At 36.9% G+C, this 18,926-nt stretch overlaps 2 protein-coding genes across 4 annotated transcripts in view; one reads left to right on the top strand and one right to left on the bottom strand.

The window, feature by feature from the left end:
• pls1 (plastin 1 (I isoform)) overlaps nucleotides 1-1,823 on the top strand; it is a 52,074-nt gene extending 50,251 nt beyond the window's left edge. For both annotated transcript variants that reach the window (XM_077203144.1, XM_077203242.1), the window contains exons 15-16: nucleotides 58-182; nucleotides 294-1,823. In XM_077203144.1, coding sequence (XP_077059259.1) covers nucleotides 58-182; nucleotides 294-432 — 264 coding nt within the window. In that variant the 3' untranslated portion in view covers nucleotides 433-1,823. The remainder of the gene's footprint in view (nucleotides 1-57; nucleotides 183-293) is intronic.
• Nucleotides 1,824-5,710: 3,887 nt separating this feature from the next.
• On the bottom strand, nucleotides 5,711-16,737 carry pcolce2a (procollagen C-endopeptidase enhancer 2a). Of its 2 annotated transcripts, XM_077204175.1 has the most exons (10): nucleotides 16,474-16,669; nucleotides 16,050-16,158; nucleotides 14,215-14,470; nucleotides 13,866-13,990; nucleotides 13,603-13,739; nucleotides 12,096-12,262; nucleotides 11,681-11,764; nucleotides 8,686-8,853; nucleotides 6,621-6,795; nucleotides 5,711-6,468 (listed from the first exon to the last, which is right to left on the bottom strand). In XM_077204175.1, the coding sequence occupies exons 1-9, from the start codon at nucleotides 16,542-16,544 to the stop codon at nucleotides 6,665-6,667; spliced, it is 1,248 nt and encodes a 415-aa protein (XP_077060290.1). In that variant the 5' UTR covers nucleotides 16,545-16,669; the 3' UTR covers nucleotides 5,711-6,468; nucleotides 6,621-6,664. The 2 variants fall into 2 exon arrangements, with proteins under 2 accessions (XP_077060290.1, XP_077060206.1); XM_077204091.1 differs by having other exon boundaries at nucleotides 5,711-6,795; nucleotides 16,474-16,737.
• Nucleotides 16,738-18,926: the final 2,189 nt, after the last annotated feature.

Below are 18,926 nucleotides of genomic sequence, written 5' to 3' on the forward strand. Positions count from 1 at the left end.
ATATCAAACATGTCTAAGTTTAAATGAAATTGAATTGTATCTGATGTATTGTTTTAGGACAAATCAATCAGCACTAGCCTGCCAGTGATTGATCTGATCGACACCATCGTGCCCAAAGTCATTAAATACGAGATGGTGAAGAGCGGGGAAATGACGCCAGAGGACAAGCTAAACAATGCAAAGTAAGTTCCCCCTGCGGTTCCTCATAAATTACCCTGATACGCATCTGACGCCAAACTGCCTGTTGTCTCGCCACCAACAACCGTCTCCGTATCTTTGTTTCCCACTCACAGATACGCAATCTCAGTGGCGCGAAAAATTGGAGTCAAGGTGTACGCCCTGCCCGATGACCTTGTGGAGGTGAAACCCAAGATGGTGATGACGGTGTTTGCATGCCTTATGGGAAGGGGCTTGAAGAAAGTCGATGGCTGACCTTGTCAGAAAGCACAACCCATACATTGCACTCCAGCCCCCCAAACATCCCTTCTGCCTTACGCACCAACACTTAAATGCAATTGTTATTTTTTATGAATATTTCCTCATGAATTTACCTCCTGTTAATTGCACCGAAATATGTCACTAACCGTTTAATTTCTACTAGCTAAGATACTAGATGCAATATTATTCGAAGCGAATGTTATTTTCTTAATAATTGTGAATGCTTTATTTCTTTATCAACTCTTGATTCTTTCAGATTGTAAATAGCTGGATATTTTTACATTACGTAAATAAAGGTGCTCGCAAGAAATATTTGAGCCATGTAGATCTGCACATTCATTCGTTTTATTATTTAAAGGGTAACTAAACACTAAAACAACTTCTTTTAGTTAATGATCTGTAAGAATGGAGCTTCATAAATGCTGTTCATTGATTACTTTTTTTGACATTTGGTTTTAAAGTGTTTTAATTCTACAATATATGGTGTAAAAATGTCTGAGTGCTGCCCTCTTCAGGTTGAACGGTGGCTACTGCAGTTGAATTTTCCTATTGGAAGTTGTGGTACAGAGAGATGCGTCTCAGGTGCATGCCCCCCCTCCGCTGGGCTCCTCCCACTTTTCCAGCATTTTTCAAATATTGTCAGTGGGTGGAGTCAGGCTCTGACCAGGGGTTTAGTTACCCTTTAATCAGGCTTAGATGCAGCTGGCCAGCTATATCATACATTTTGGGTGTCAGTCTAAATATTTGCTCATCCAGGAAAGCGCATTGTAATTCAGAGGAGGATTTTTTTACAGTGAATTTGAGTCGAAAGCAGAAAAATGCTACAATTGGCAGAAGAAATTATTGAACAAGCATCCACATCATTTAACAGTGGCCAGAATTGCAAACACTTTCCTGGGCTCTGCCTCCTATTTATAATCATCTAACGTGTCCAGCTCTGTTCTAGAGGGACTTTCTCTCAATGTCATTGTGAAATTCCAGATGTGTTTGAGTTTCTGGGATAATTTCAGCTGAGCTGAGTGTTACCCATTGACAATTGTACCATCACGTAGTGCTGCGCTCGGTTTCACATTCAACCCCCTCTGGGCTCAGTGGATTCACTTAACAATGTGTCTCATTCACTGTACTGCATTATGTTAGTGTACAGAAACACTAGCAGATCTCAGTATATTAACAAGTTTGCTGCCCAGTTCCAGCATTAATATGCCAATTCAAATGCTAAACCCTTGTGAAAACTAAGTGTGCTTAACTGTACTGAATGTGCACTTGTAGTGTACTTTGAATCTTATTGGTATATAATTTTAAAAAAATTAATAGTATTAAGTATATTATTTTTAAAAAACTGTACTTGCAGATAATATAATACTAATAAAAGACTATAACGAGAGTACGCTTTCATGACTGTTTCTTAACAGACTTAAAGGGATAGTTCACACAAACACGAAAATTCTATCATCATTTACTCACCCTCATGTTGTCCAAACCCTGTATGAGATTCTTTCTTCTGAACACAAAAGAAGATATTTTAAAGAATGATGGTAACTAGACAGTTGATAGGCCCCATTGACTTCCATAGTAGGAAAAGAACACTATGGAAATCAATGGCTGGTTACCAACATTCTTCAAAAAATCTTATTTTGTGTTCAACAGAAGAAAGAAACTCATACATGTTTGGAAAAACTTGAGGGTGAGTAAATGATGACAATTTTTTTCATATTTGGGTGAACTATCCCTTTAAGTACACTCTTAAAAAGTGCATGTTGTAATAATCTGGAATTAAAGGTTTTGCTTTAAAGTGCATTGTAGACTTATTTTGATGTGTTGACTAACATACAAAAAGCATGGTACATACTTAATTATAATTTAACTGTAGTGTGTTTTATATTTCATATTTTATTGAAAGTTATTATATAGTTTAAATGTACTAAATTGCAACTTCACAACAAACGTCTCGGTTACATATGCAACCCTCGTTCCCTGAAGGAGGGAACGGAGACGTAGTCGATGTGTCGACTGATTGGGATCACGCTTAGGGAGCCTGTCATCTTCGAGTATTGTAAAAACGAGAATTGAGAATTGCATCACATGCTCCGCCCCACAGCGCGGGTATAAACACGGAAGTGGATGCCAGGTTGAGCCAGAGATGGCGCTCTTGGGACACTGAGGCTGTCATTACCAGACCGTTTGTGCGAGCTGCAAGGTAGTGGTCGCCGGACACATTGCATCGCAACAGAGCGCTCCACTGGAGGGATAGTCTCATAACACTTCGCTGCTCCCCCGTCAAGTGCAGTGAGGGGGGAGGAGCTACTTAGGTGGTTTCTGGCAGAGAAAGGTGCCGCCAATGCCCTCGTAAGCTCCTCATGCACTTCAGGGAAGAAAGGTACAGGGAGGGTTTTACTCGAGCCCAACCGCCTCGGCGGCCCTTTTCAGCATAGCTGTCATCTCTGGATCAGGCTCGGGCAACGCTACTTTCCCAGAGGAAGGTAGGGCAGCCGAGTCGTCATCTCCAGAGCCCAGCTCACCCTCCGATGCACCCTGCGATGGACATCTTGTTATCTGGAGGGGCCCCGTACAAAACGGCTGGTCGGTCCACTACAGGGGACCCAGCGTGCTCGTCGAGGAGCTCCAGCAGCTGCAAGAGGAGTGAGGGATCCACAGGGCTTTGCCGGGCGGATTACCCCTCACTGTGATCCTCAGGTCACCCACCCCACATGGCACTTTAGCGTTCTTCTGGGAAGTTGGCACAGAAAAAGCACTAGAGCGGGGCATGGGAGGGGGAACTCCACCTTTGCGAACAAATGCAAGTCTCGATCTCAATACCGAGATGGTCATATTCCAGCAGTGAGAACATGAGTCATCCACAAGAACTGCTTCACTGTGCTGTAAGCCCAAACACGTGATGCAGCAATTGTGACCGTCAGAGGGGGACAGAGCCCTACCGGACCCAGAAACACACGGATGTAATGGCATCTTGAAAAAGACGCAAATGCACCCGTGTTGCACTCTTAGGAATTGGGACCCATCACCAGTGCCGGAGCACACAGGGGAATGACCGCAGCAACACAGTAACAGGGAACTGAAACAGTGAAACACTCACTTCTTCGCCCTCTAAAAACCGTCAACAAACACAAACATAAATTTGATGCTGTTAAAACTGCAGTTGAGAGCTCAGAAGCTCGCGATTACCGCTGCACTCACGCTGTAGAAACACCAGCACTGGAAGAAGTCTTCCAGAAGAACACCGACACACTCACTCGTTGTACAGTATAGTACAACACTCCTCAGAGACATCGACACCGATCGGCTCCGAAGCGAAAGACAACTGGTGCGTGCATCCACTTCCGTGTTTATACCCGCGCTGTGGGACGGAGTGTGTGATGCAATTCTCGCACGACAATGTGCATTGGCTCGTTTTTACAATACTCGAAGATGGCAGGCTCCCTAAGCGTGATCCCAATCTGGGTACTATGTAATTACATACATAATAAAATATATGACATACTGTATATGCAGAGGTGGAAAGTAACGAATTACATTTACTCGCGTTACGTAATTGAGTCGTTTTTTTGTGTACTTCTACTTTTTTAAGTAGTTTTTAAAATCTGTAATTTTACTTTTACTTGATGCAGAGGGAATCCCAGAATCCAGTCATGAAAATGGAATTTACATAACGCAGAAGATGTCACGTAAAACACGCAAAATGATGGATGAATACATGGGAAGTAGAAATTTGCAATAAATCCAATCATGACATGGTCTGTGAATATTTAAGCCCAAAAATACTGCTATGTAAATATATAACCTGCTTGTTCTGCATTTCTGTGAATCGGTGTGAATGAGCTGCTCCATTTTGTCTACTACATACTCAAGTACGCGTGGTGTTTTCAGCGTCTCACAAACAATTTGAGTACATGATGAATACATGAACATTTCCAGAGCTGCTCTGAGAGAACGCCAAATGAGCATTTTCATCATTTTATTTGAGAAAAACCATTGTCAAATAGGGTTACAGTTTGATACAGGTCTCCACTACAACCTGTCAAAATAAAAGTTTGGTTTAACTAGGAGAAATGATGACAGAAATATATTACTATTGTAGGCATACAATAGAACGTACTTCTCAAAATAATAATAATAACAACAATAATAATAATACAATTGATTTAAACATTAATTAAGGCATATATTTTTTGTCCATGGTTTAATTTAGTAAATCTGTTTTTTGCAGCTCTTCCCCAAAAAATAAAAGGACACAAGTTTAAATTTTCATTTGATTGCCACGTTTTTGATAATATATTTGGATTAAATCATAAAAAGAAATAATAATTTTCTGAATAAAATACATTTCATAGGACTATATTATTCTTAAAAAAAATAATAAATTATTAATGTTAAAAATTAGTTGTTAATCTAATTCATTATCAAGTATTGAATTTAATTGATTAGACATGTTCTATTGAAATTTTAATAAACAAAACAAACAAATGGTTTCAAGTTTGTTATAATAAAAGCATTCGTTCAACCCCAAAAAAAATGTTTTCTTTCATATAACTGTCATTTTAACTGATGATAATAATAATAACCATAATTTAATAATACTGTTTATTTAATAATTGATTAATACTGTAAACAGTGATATTTTCGAAGACGTTATCAAACTGTAAAAATCTCATACCATTACAACCCTACACGGGAGAGTCCCCCCACCCCACCCCACACACTGTTCACCCACCCCCGCTGTTAAAAAAGTAACTCAGTAACTTTTACTTGAGTCAATTTTAAATGAGCTACTTTTTACTTTTACTTGAGTAGATTTTTAGACCGGTAATTTAATTGTACTTAAGTAAAATTTCATTGAAGTAGTAGTACTTCTACTTGAGTAGAATATTTAATTACTCTTTCCACCTCTGTGTATATGTTTAAAAAAAATGGCATTAAAGTATATTTTAGTTTACCATAAATATGTTGTCAGTAGTACACAGTACACTTTAACCATATTTCAAAGACAATAAGATGTAATTATATATCAAGATGTACTTAAGACCTACTTAAGTGGGTCAAAAACACTCTTAAGTTCAAATTTAAACTATAATACATTTTCATTTAACTGTAAGTAACATGCAATTAAGTGTCCGAAAACATTATATTCAGTTCGCACTTTAAGTATATTCTTTTAAAGTTTTTTATTTCCATAATAAAAACTTTATCTAGAATTCTGCTAAAGTGCACTTCTTATTCAAGGGAAGTCAAAAAAGTCTCAAAATCTCAAAGCTCGGTATTCTGATAAACATAATTTATTCTAAGCAGCACATTTTCATGTCCCCATGGAATAATAATAAAATAGTATACTGTACAGTATATTACATTTACAAAATATAGTAGTTTTCCTAAATTGTAGTTAATATCACAATTAGGTAAACATGGGGTGAACTGGAGCCAGAAGTTATGCTATGCTAAATCTGATTAAAAATAATAAAAATTAAACTGACTCCCCCATATACACTAAGCAAACTTCACTAAGCTTTTCATTTCCACTCTATTTTCATTTTATTTTCCCATTGTTTGAAAAATCAAGTTATAATACGTTTCTAAGCTTCACAAGAGCATACAGTATTTCAAATAAAATACTGCATCGCGGGGAGGGACATAGGAACTTTCAGTAGTAAACTCATCTGACATAAAAGCAATTTACAGTGTACTTCATTTTGACAACATTTCATTTTGTCATCTTCAATCTTTGTCCACTCATCACAACACTAGATAGATTAGATAAATGTCAGATTCAAAGGCCAACATGTCCGCAGCTCTCGCAAATGTCAGCACCCCCCAGCTACTGCAAATGACAGTTTGTTGTAGTGAGTGCCTTCATTTTTCCACCGTGCTCTGCAACAGTTCAGATCTTCAGTCCAACTCTTCAAGGAAAATGCTTTTTACTATAATTATTTTAGAGGTTATTTTTAAAATTATTTTGAGGGCGTCGTTGATTTATGTTGTCAAAGATATTTAAGTCTTTCAAAGTCAAGTATGTTCCTTAAAAAAAAAGACAGATTGAAACAAACAATTTTGAAAGTTTTTGCAAATGTTCTATTGGGGTAAATGAGCTATAAAAATGTGAAAAAGTCAGGAACAGTCTTAAATAGTGAAAGAGTCCTTCAAGTATGAATGTTATTAAATGCACTTACATCAAATGAATAATATAGGTTATAGAAATCCAGACTCCAGTACATTAACAGCGAATATTCTTCAGCACTCCCAGATCCCGTTGCTTCTTGGTTTTGAAGGCCATCACAAAGTTATAAGGGGAAACAATACCCTGTCCCTGTTCATCTGTCTGTCCCATGACAATGTAGTTAAGCCCTAAAAAACAAAACAAATACATAATATAATCTTTTTTTTTTTACTTAATATGAAATAACATACTCTAAAATAATATACTTATTAAAGGTGCTGTATGTACTTTTTTTTACTGTACTAAAGCACAAAAATAGCCAATTTACCCATTAGAATTTTCGACACACCAGGTTCCCAGATGGTGGAAAACACAGAGTATTGCAGCCATGGAAACCAGCAAACAAACTAGGTCAGAGATCGCAGATTCTATGCGACCTAAAAAGCCTCGGCATCATCTAAAAATCGCTATGGCATATTAAAACACGAATAAATCAGCTCAACAACTTACAGTGTAAGGCTCGTTTACTTCCATTGTTAATTGTGCTCATTCCTATTGCTTGTCCTCAATCAGGAAACCCACATGAGCGTCGAGTTTGGGCAGGAGGGGGCGGGGAAACAATTCTCTCCAATATTTTGAATTTCAACCGCTAGCTCTCAATATTACATACTGCACCTTTAAGTGCAAAATGAATGTAATGTTTTCAGGCAGTAAATAGCATGTCAGTTACAAGTGTTTTTTGACCCAAGTAGGACTTAACATAATTTCATAATTAATTCTAAGTGATGTCAAATGTACCGACTAGCATTTATGGTAAACTGAAGTATATACCTACTTTAATGTCATTTTATTTAAACTTGTATGTTATGTATTTAAATATATTTGTAATTACGAATTTGTTGCAATTTAGTGCATTTAAAATATATTAACTCTAAATATTACCTCAAATAACACACTACCATTAAAATTTTAATCAAGTGCTTAACATGTGCTTTAGTATTTTAGTCAACACATGAAAATAAGTGTACTGCTTTTGACAAATGATTATAAACTTAATGATTTAAAATGTACTTTAAAGTCAAATAAATAACTAATTTGATAAAAATTCCACGTAACAAAATGCACTTTTTTTAAAGTGTGTTAAGAAACAATCATGAACGTTCACTCTCTTTTAGTACCCTTGACTGACCTTTTAGTACATTAACATTACATTATGTGCAAGTACAGTTCTTAAAATATTATACTTTTAAGATATGAAGTGCATTCAATACAATTATGCTAGGCTAACTTCCTTTTCACAAGGGCAATTTATTTTTGCTAGTTCTAATGTGATGTTTTTTAATTAGTACCAGGGGATTGGCCACATCTTTTGAACTAGGAAATGCACATCCCAAACCTGTGGCGTAAAAAAAGTTCAAGAGGGTGTTTAAAACACTCCTTCTCCTTACTCATTTAACTGTTGAAGAACGTCTTTGCTTTAATATAAAGTGAGCCAATAACATAATAATATTCTGTTTATTCCCTTTTCATTTCAACAATAAAAATTCCACTCCAAATGATTAATGTTAAACTGTTCCTCTGAACTGCCAAAAACAATTCCTGCATATTTTAACGCAAATTCTTCCATGGCACATTTTCTAGAATTTTCCCTCAAAACAAAACCGTTGCTTTTCAGAGTTTCCGAGCAGTGGCTTACTATTTCGACACTAAGTGAGCTGAGGTAAAGCATGGCACCAATAAAGTCACATACCATCCATGGGGTTGAAGAGAATTATTATTCTAGCTGTCCACGATTCAAGGAAACCAACTGAGACCCTCTCTTGAGCGAGCTTAAGTTACACACCGTGACGCCGAAATGGCATATCCTGCCTGAAATATCTCAACACCACAAATGGAGCCAAAGGACTTTCGGGGGATTGGGGGGCTCGAAATTTGCAAACTATCACCTTTCAAATCCACCTCAATCAACTATAAACATCTGCTGGACTCGCTGGGTGCTAGTGCTAGCTGTGCTGGTTTAAATTAAGATGATTAAGGTTAGGGTTCTTGTAGATCATGGTCGGTGTAAAGATACTCGCCTCTTCTGACCAGAGGGCATTTTTTACAGAGGACCGTGACTTTTGTGCTCATGGTCTTCCCAGCCTGTTGAATGGCTAAACTTCCTTCCTTATAAAGGTGTATGAGGGAAAAGGTGGCGAGGACGCTGTGGTCCCTCATGGCTGCTGAGATAAGGGTTGCAGTAATCACTGTTGGGAGGGAAAAAAAAGACTAAATTCATAGGTTTCTTCTTTGAACAAATGCATACAATTGCATGTGCATGGTAATGTATAAAGTATGTATAGTTCTGTTATGTGTGCTGTCATTTTTACTGTGCTCAGCAGCTTTACTGCCACTGCAATTATATTTAAAAAAAAGAGCTGAGTCTCAGTATCGGCCTGAACACATTTTCCATTTATAAGCATTATTAAAACAGAGACGGTGAATGAGAGCTTTAGTTAACTTTTAAAAAAACAACAACAGTGAATTATTTCTGTTAATTAAAATAGGTTTACATCCCTTTTAGGAGTTACATCTCTTGAAATGTTGACTAAAATATTTTATTTTCATACATATATTCATATTTGAATGTTTATAGGACACATTCAAGTATACAACTAGTAAATTTTTGTATACAGTTCGCTTACTACGAAGCGTATATTTAGATACCGACTGTATATTGAAGTATACTCCTTTTATATATATATATAAGGGTTAACTAATGATTTTTAAGCAATTTGTTTAATTACAAATTCTTTTTTATATATTATTAATTTAGTTATTATAAAGTGATGCAAATATTTTTCTTCAAATATCATTTCGATGTACAGATACGTACAATTATTTGGTAACACTTTACAATGGTTCATTAGTCAACGTTAACTAATGAACGTTAACTAGTTAACAGGGTCTAGGCTGGGTCCCATATGTGTGACTCTACGGGGATTCAATATGTGTATATTTTCTCCACGGGTGCTCCTAACGGAAGCCTGTGTCTTTCCCTTGGGCTAAGTCACCCAGTATTTCATATGTACTGGAGTACAACCTTCGGACTAGTCCATATGTATTTCCCGCATAACTCCTTCGAAGAAAGTGGCTTCTGCAGCGTTCTCCTTCCTAACAGAAAGGGCACGTTTTCCCAGTGTTATCCAATAATCTCATACACTCTGTGTAAGCCTCCTCCTATCGTCCTTCCAGGAAAGAAGGAGTAGAGGCTTACACAGGGCGCTGGATGGGGTGCAGCAGCTGTGGCGCTTTGGTAGGGATTCCTATTTGTCGGTCACGTCGTACGTGAGAGTGACCAACTGATAGGGAACGCCTCGGTTACATATGGTGACCCTCCTTGCCTGAAGGAGGCGGCCAGCTTATCAGGCTTGGCTCCTCAGCAAAAAACTGAAGTGCAGTCACACCTGCTGCTCATTATATACCCGCGCTGCGAGGCTGAACAGCTGATGCAAATGATTGCACGCCAATGTGCATTGGCTTGTTTAGTTTCACTCGGAGTAGATTGGCCTCTCTAGCAAGATACCCATTCGTCGGTCACTACGTAAGTAAGTGTGACCGACTGATAGGGAACATTATTTAGTAGGGCTGGGTAAAAAATATAGATTTCTCGATTTTAATCGATTCTTAAATCCCAAGAATCGATTAGTCATCCTGTTTTCAGTTGATGAATGAATGGAACATTGTAGCGCGCATCCCATCCAATAAACGCAATAATCTTTGTGCTTTGTTACTATTGATATGAAACAAAGTCTCAGATTTCAAATTACGTCCATTTTCTTACGAAATTCAAAAACATAAATACCGTTTTGGCGCTGTGGCGTGAGATCGCTCTGGCGCAGCTCAAGAGAAGCAGCAGCGCCGAGCACACATAATCTTCTCTTCCGCCTTAATATTACCAGTTACAGCGTGAAATAAACAGGAATGAGCATCTGAAAGTGTGTTAAAAGATAGAGTATAACTTATCGAAATCCTTATTGTCACATGGAATCGCTCAATCAGTGTTTCAACCGAGGAAAGACGTCAGTGAAACAGCTTGTAAACAATGTCATGTAACGTCACATTTACCTCAGAAAAACCATATCCAGTGACCATGAACTCGTTAGTCAGCTAGAAAAATTAACTCTAGAGAGGAGCATTTTGCTAAATATATGCACCATATTACATATGCATTTTATGTTATTTTATAATTATTTTATGTTTTTCAATATTTAATGCATGTTTGAATAAATCTGGCAAGTTTTTTATGACAGCCACCATTTAAATATTTATATTTCATATAACTTAATTATTAGAAAAATAAATAAAAGTGTAATTGTTTGTATACAAATCAGTAAATCTTTACCTTTAATATTAGGCTATAGTAGGCTAATGAAACAATTTTAATGATACAACTGACTCCCATAGTTTACAGCATTGGTTAAGAGATTTGTTTTCCTTGAGAAAATTTGCCATGTATTGTACCTGATATCCAAAATAATCAATATTGAATCGAATCAAATCGTAATCGAAATCTAATCGAATTGCAAGCTTGTGAATCGAAATCGAATCGAATTGTGAAATTTGTGTCAATACCCAGCCCTATTATTTAGCTACCTTAGTTGACAAGAACTAATAATGAACAATACTTCTTCAGCATTTATTAATCTTAGTTAATATTAATTTCAACATTTACTAATAAATTATTAAAATCAAAGGTTTTATTTGTTAACATTGGTTAATGCACTCTGAACTAACATGAACAAACAATGAACAGCTGTTTTTTTTAACTAACATTAACAAATATTAATAAATACTGTAACACATGTATAGCTCATTGTTAGTTCATGTTAACTAATGAACATTGTTGTAAAGTGTTACCAATTATTTTTATTTTTTATCAGAATAATTTGTTTAATGCCTTTGTAAATGTCCTGAAAATGTGGAGTCAGAATGCCTGGAGTCAGAATTTCAAATAAATTCCCAGAATTCCTCCTATTATTTTGGTTTGCAGAAAGCAAAAACATTTCAATCAAACAAACAACGGCCACTTACCAAAGTTACTAGAGCAGTAATGGCTTTCAATTGTTCCAGTCCTTTTGCATTTTTGCTTGCAAAGACCTTCTGAATATGTAAGGGCTTTTTGAAAAAGAGGGTAAAAAAAGATTTGTTCTAATAATAACCAACTACACCATGTCCTTATACACTAAAATACAGTGTAAAACACAGCAAAAGTCACATACATGTATTTCTCTTAAAGCACTTTAGTAACAAAATAGAAGCACATTAGACTTCCCATGTGACCGAACTAATGCGTTCCATATGAACCAAACATAATAACTCTTCAATACATTCCAATGTCATTACCTACACACGTTTATTCCTATAATAAACAGCAGTTTTACACCGTGCCGCTACTTGCATTTTTCATTTGAAATGAAACCTTCTGGAAAGTGGGCTGTGGACTGACCTGCGGGCCGTGTGGTGGGTGGTATGGTGCTCATGGGGGTGAGAGGGGCGCTGGCTGTGCTGAGACTCCTCCATTTAAAGCGGTAATGGCCGATGAATCCATCCGCAGTTAGACTCAGGTCAGAAAGAAACATGATGAGGAGATGATTGCCATCCGAATAAATTGGCCTACGAGACAAAATTAATAAATAATGTTTGAAATAAAAAATATTCCTTTGAAATACCTTTCTAAAATAAAGATTTATTGACCATGTGGGCACAATGGAAGCTTGTTTCCGCCACAGAATAAAAAATAAAAAATGCAATTGCAAGTTTTTATGTCTGTTTTTCTCAGAATTGTGTGATATAAACTCAGAATTGCGAGTTATAAAGTCAGAATTGAATTATATATTTTATATTATAGTTTATATCTCGCAATTCTGACTATATAACATGCAATTGTGACTTTATATCATGCAATTGTGTCTTTTCAATACAATTTCTGATCAATAAAGTTTGCCTTTTGGAAGGTTGTTTCCACCACGTGATAAAACAATTTAAAAGATAATTGCGACTTTTTATCTCACAATTCTAACTTTTTTCAAAGAATTGCGAGATATAAACTTGTAATTGTGAGTTATAAAGTCAGAATTGCAAGATATAAAATCGCAATTGCAAGTTATAAAGTCAGAATCGCGTGATATAAACTCCTAACTGTGAGAGAAATTTTATTTCACCATAACGATATATCACAATATAGTTGATGCGATATAGTTTTTCAGGTGAAGTAGGTTAATTTAACATGTAGTAAGACATTTGTCGACCAACGGTTTAAGTTCGCTCAAGACATAATTTTACATCACTTATATACCTTGATACTGCCCTATTAGAGTCTATGCATAAACAAAGACTTTTAGAATTAAGGCCCCAATATACTTCAAGTATATACTTAAATCAAAGGATAAACTGTTATGCCGTCATTTCGAACACAATCCGTTCTGAAATGAAGTTCATTTGGAGTTTGTTTCCAGAAAAGTTTGCTCCGGCTGTTAAACACCATCAAACTACCATTGGTGTAATTCTAATTGAAAGTGACACTGTTTTTCATGTTTAATACTGTGAAGCTGTTTGCGTTAAAGCAATATATTGTATAAAGTGCAGTATAAATAAACGTGACTTGAATGAAGTGCCGATTTGCAGAGCTGGTGCAAACATATCGCAAACAATCTACATCGCTATGACAAGATGCTTTCTGAACTGCTGCTTTCTCTCCGCTGTCATTTTTGTTGTGTGTTTATTTTGTATATTTTGTTATTACAAAAAAATATTTTGTATAAAAAAATATTAATAAAAAAGAACTTCTCCATGAAAATGTGGGAACTGGGAAAACATGCAATAATGTAGCATCAACCACTGAAAAAATCCATATCAGTCTAAAATTTGAGGTCAGTGTCTGTGGTGGTTTCTCTGCTTAGTGAACGAGTGGTAAATGGTGTATTGGCGCATGTGTGACGGACTTGGGGTCTCACATGGGTGGGCTGTCTCCGCAGAACTTGCCGATCTTCCGTGACTCATTCATTTCTCCACCATTAAACGCAGCCACATGGTCATAGCGGCAGGAACTGTCCCTCTCCACATCAAACTTCTCAAACTTCAGCTCAATGATCTGAGGGGGGGAAGTTACTTTGCAATTTAAAAAAAGATATTTATTCATACTCATCCTGTCAATGTGCTGTCAATGATACATGACTTGTGACATGATCTGCTATTGATAGAAATAATAAATTAAAACCTGGTCTTGAGGAGCAACAATATGCCAGGCACATGTTACTCCTGCTGGGTAGTCTTTATCTGGCCAGTTAGGAGTCTTTATCGTCCCAGAAGGCTTGTCTAAAAGACCCCCGCAATACCGGTCACCTGCCATGGACAATCATTTGATATTAGTCTGATGACATGGAATCAATGCAGATTTATTTGAAAATACTGAGGTCTGTAGTGCTGCATTTTGAAATAATTTCTGGAAATTTGAGTGCATTTGCAGAAAAAACCTGATGAGCAAAACAAAACACAGAGCTGAATTGAAATAACAGGGAAGGGCCACTTACTATATTTGGATGGTAATAAGTTGGTAGTCTCGTTACCTCTTTCATTTGGGCGAATCGCTGAGTATACAGCAAGGAAACCACTCCCAGCTGTGTTGGCGTCTGACACCATGACCACTTGCATCTTGTTTCCATTGGTGACCAGCGCTCCGGGTTTGGCAGTACCACAGAAGCGGCCTAGACGCTGCCCTTGGATGTGGCCATTGTAAACATCAACAAAGTCATATCTGCAAAGACTATCACTCTCAAGATCCAGAACCCGGAATAAGAGGGAGACGACCCTCCCCTGAGGGACCTGTAGACGGTTAATTGAGAAGAGTCAACATAGTCCCATGGCAATTTGTAACTATTTACATTTTGGCAAATTGGTGGAGAATGTCATTCATTCATTTTGCTTAATGTTACGTTTCCGGTTTGGGTTAAGGGTGCTTACTTTTAAAAAAAGAAGAAGAAGCATGTTTTCAATATCTAATTTGCCACCATTTCCACAAAATGTAAAATTGTTACATTTTCTTACAAGATTAGAAGTAAATTCCCCATACAATAAGTGTAACTCATTGCCTAACTACCATAGTACAATGCAATGAGAAATTAACTAGCTAGTTGCGGCTGTTTCTCGTAATCGAAGTAACATGGTCGCACCTCTGTCATTTCAACAACATTGGTTTAACAATATAGGCCTGTCATTAATGATGTCACACAGGTGGTGGTGTAATAGCGTCTGCTAATTAATCAATTCAGAATCGCAATTAATGTCAGATTATTATAGTTGATTTAGACGAAACATCAGAAAGCCAAGTTTTTTATCATGTTTACATGCAGTATGTATTTGCTGTACTTCCATAGGCTATATATGCGGTTACATTTCTCCAAAATGCTGCTGTAACGAAGATGGCATCTGAGGACTATTATGCTATTTTTGATCCAGAATGAAATGTATATTTAGGGGCTGTTTACACAACAGCGTTTTCAACCAAAAACCAAAAACTCTTTTCGTGTTTTATACAGCGTTTATACAGTGTATAAGTATACAGCGTTTTAAGTCCTTTTCACGGTTACAAGTTAATGAGGATCGTTTTAAAAACGGTGGCATCTGTACGCGGAAAACTCAAAGATCTGGGCGACTTTGATAAGAGCCATTGTTATGGCAAAGCGACTGGGTCAGAGTGGGTTTCTCCCGGTCAGCAGTGGTGAGAATTTACCAACAGTGGTCCAAGAAGGGCATAACCACAAACCAGCGACATGGTATTGGACGCCCAAAATGTACTCGTGTGCCATTTAATCTGGGGAAAAGATGGCAGCCACACAAATTTGCAATGCTGTTTGCAAATGTTCATTGGAACTGTGGTTTCGGAAAACACTATTAACGATGAAACTTGGCGAAAAGTAGTTGGTTATCGGTGCTTTTGGGAAATAAAATAAAATAATTTTTTTAGCATGAATATCTTTCCACAATCAAAACATTTAACTCCTTAGATTACTCTCTAAAAATTCTATTAGGTAGCAGCTGATTTTCAAAAAGACATTCATAATTCAGTAGAGGTGCTCGTAACACATTTGTGCTATAGACATGAGTCATACTTCAAGTGTGGCTTGTTGAAGTGTGCTGCCAGTGAAGTGTGTGTCGTTACTTTTCTAAGCAAAAATAATTACATTTTTGCCTGGTAAACTATAAAACAGGGAACTGGGAGGAATTCTACAGAATTACAATGAAGTATCAGAATATGGACCAAAATATCATTGTCTTGTCTCGGGACAGTAAGCAACCACCCAGACCAGACCACACTTTGTGAGAGATTTATGGTGCATGGGAAATATTTTCTTTGACAGAAAAGACGTTTAAAGACTGATATCTCCCACGCATCTGTCCTTACTGTAATTCTCCACACACATTTGTTGTTGGGTGGGTAGACACCAGGATACCCCTGACTCCCAATCAGTCCTGTGTCTCCAGTGAAGTTCCCGCCACATGTAAAAACTGGTCTACAATGAGGACAAATGGGAAAGCACATAGTTAAGTTTGAAACTCATAAGGACTTAAAAACCATGTGCTTTAATAGTAGCTACTAAGTAAATTAATTAACAGCAGCATACTTAATATGCAATGATTTGTTCATTAATTAGTAGCTAATTAGTACAAATTATTCAAATTTGAAGGCAATAACACGGGAACTAATAGCTAATGTCACCAACCAAACAGCAAACAGAATTCAGTGTATTTTTCATCAATTCGAGCTAAATGCTTTTTTGACCATATACAGGCATCTAGATATGGATTTGGTTATATATTCCACATACCTTCGATGTCGTTGCGTAAAAATAATGCTGAACAGGAAAGCGCTCGCGATGCTCCAGATTATAATCCTCATCGTATGAGGCGCGTTTGAACAAATGTAACATTCAGAGAGGAAGAGGAGTCAAATCTCCAGAGATATTATACTGCTGACTGACTGACTGACTGCTGTTTATGAATGTGCCGTTTGTTCTGCGGGAGTTGAAGGGCAGTTTTCCTAAAACCCTGTAAGTGAAGGCATGTCACTTCCACGTAAAAGTATTGTGACTGCAGTGAAGCACGCTGCTGCTGCTGCAGTTTTCTTTATAAGGAGACTACATTTGATCCAGAATGCGTTTATATTATGGCAATATAGCCCAGGCTATGTAATTCAGTTTCATTTCTGGAATCTAGTTGTGTTTTGCGCGAAGCAGTTTTTTTCTTCTGTTTGTATGGTATCTACGATACTTAAAAAAAAAAAAGAACATTTAGATATTTTAAAGTAGGCTACATATAAAATGAGCAGAGAGTGGTTTTAATCCTTAGGCTACCTCATTTTACCTACGCTGACGGAAGACCACTAGATGTCTACCTTGCACAAGATTTAATCAGACTTGATGAGCATCCCATTTTCCTATATTATATAAATAAATAATAAATATAATGATCAAAATACATCTATGACACAAAAAAAAACATATTCTAAAAACATGGCTTCTTATTAAAAAAAAATACCCCTGGTAAATTGATCCGAGTCAGTGGGTAAGTTGCACCATCTGGGGTGTAAACTGACCATCTAACTGAATCCAAATCAAACCCATGTGAAATTGTAAAGATGATTTACCTCTTTCAAAAAACGAATTTAACAATCAAATTTCCTTTACAAATAATCATATGTTGTTTAACTTAAAAACATAAAACCAACCATATTAAGTAGAGATTTCAATATCTTTAATTGTTTGCATTTCTGAAACAATGTTGAACACCAAAGTTGTAACCTTTCCAAAAGCAGACTAAACGGAGAGCTTGGCTTGTTGGATAAAATTAAATAAAAACTGAATTAGAATGAATGAATGAATAAATGTCACTGAAACTAATAAACATTTTAGTCAAAAGGTTCTAGACCTAGTAGATTTTCTGAAATGTCTAACATGTTTGGCCATTAGAGACTAGTCCTACAGGTGGAAAAATATATGAAGCATCTTCTGGTTCGTATAAGAGAACGATTTTCTGTTGGCTACTTGTACATTGTTCCCATCAAATAGACTTGAAAAAAAAAAAACTAAATAATAATTATACAGGTTATACTTCAGAGATTTAACTCAACTTCAATGCTGGCTCAATTTACCCCACCCTGTTTGTCCCATAGCTGCCATTAAAAAAAAAAAAAACTTGCTAGCTAGCTTACCAATTTAGGCTAATATTTACCTAAACGTTTAAATGGTTTTATACGTTGCTAAATCACCAATGTGCATCATACATATTTTTAGACCTGGACAAATTTGCTTTGATGTAAGAGCCATTACATCTGTTATGCTAAAATTTTACATTGACAAGCCAAAAACAGTTTTTAAAGTAAATGGGTGCCTGCCACTCCTCCCATGTGCATGCATCTCCTTTTCACAGTCTGGCAGAAATGATGGGTGGTTCCAAAATATATGTTCACTTGACAATAGAAGTGTACGGTTGCCAAGATACAGGGGTTCAGCTTACCCACTGGCTCATCTTACCCCACTCTCCCCTAACTTGTGTAATAAGTACAATGAGTGACAATAGTTTTCTGAAAATGCTTTACAATGAATCTGTCTGCCATCTAGGAGAACCTATTAAGATATTAAAAATGTCATTTATGAATTTCTCTCCTATGTGCTCTTTTAATTCTCAACAGATTGAATCAAAAGGGACAGAAAACAACATGTGGAAGGAATTCATGCTTTACTCTGAATATTACATACAGATTTGAGCAATTTCCTGCTGACCAAATGTTAGTTGATTGCCCTCTAGCATAATTTGGGCCACCGCAAAATGAGGATAAGTGATTTTTACCACGCACTTACAAGGCTTTATTTATTGTACTTGTCTCTGAGCCCTGGCACCGCCTTTGAATCAGCCTCTGGCACCGCAGACAAGGGCTTCAATTTGGGCTGTAGCCATTTTGTGGATTAATATCGGGCTTAATGGAAAGAGATGTGGCCATACAGCCAAGTGGGTGACATATAATTCATTAATGCAAACTGTTGGCCCAAGGTAACGCACTGACCTAGTAATATTTACTCAAGCGTAAATTAGCATCTAATGACTCCATACAGGTATTACGTGGAAAGGGGAAGCGACGTTGAAACTGACAGGAATCAGAGCGGGCAGCGGGGACCTTTCTGCATGCCCTCTACCTTTGAAAGAAGATCAGATTTCAGTGCTTTTCTGAAGTTTTAACCAGATGTGTGTTCTTTCAAAGACAACTGGCAGGCTCAGAATGGAT

The sequence above is a fragment of the Siphateles boraxobius genome, unplaced genomic scaffold, assembly GCF_051911475.1.
Source record: "Siphateles boraxobius isolate OS27281-9 unplaced genomic scaffold, OSU_SipBor_1 1, whole genome shotgun sequence".
NCBI lineage: Eukaryota > Metazoa > Chordata > Actinopteri > Cypriniformes > Leuciscidae > Siphateles > Siphateles boraxobius.

Excerpts from the sequence above, each read along its gene's own strand:
- pcolce2a (XM_077204091.1), bottom strand. The coding sequence starts at position 16,544 with ATGAGGATTATAATCTGGAGCATCGCGAGCGCTTTCCTGTTCAGCATT. Across the intron at positions 16,159-16,473 it reads TTTACGCAACGACATCGAAG|ACCAGTTTTTACATGTGGCG; the intron begins GTATGTGGAATA and ends TCCTCATTGTAG. Across the intron at positions 13,740-13,865 it reads TTGTTGCTCCTCAAGACCAG|ATCATTGAGCTGAAGTTTGA; the intron begins GTTTTAATTTAT and ends TCCCCCCCTCAG.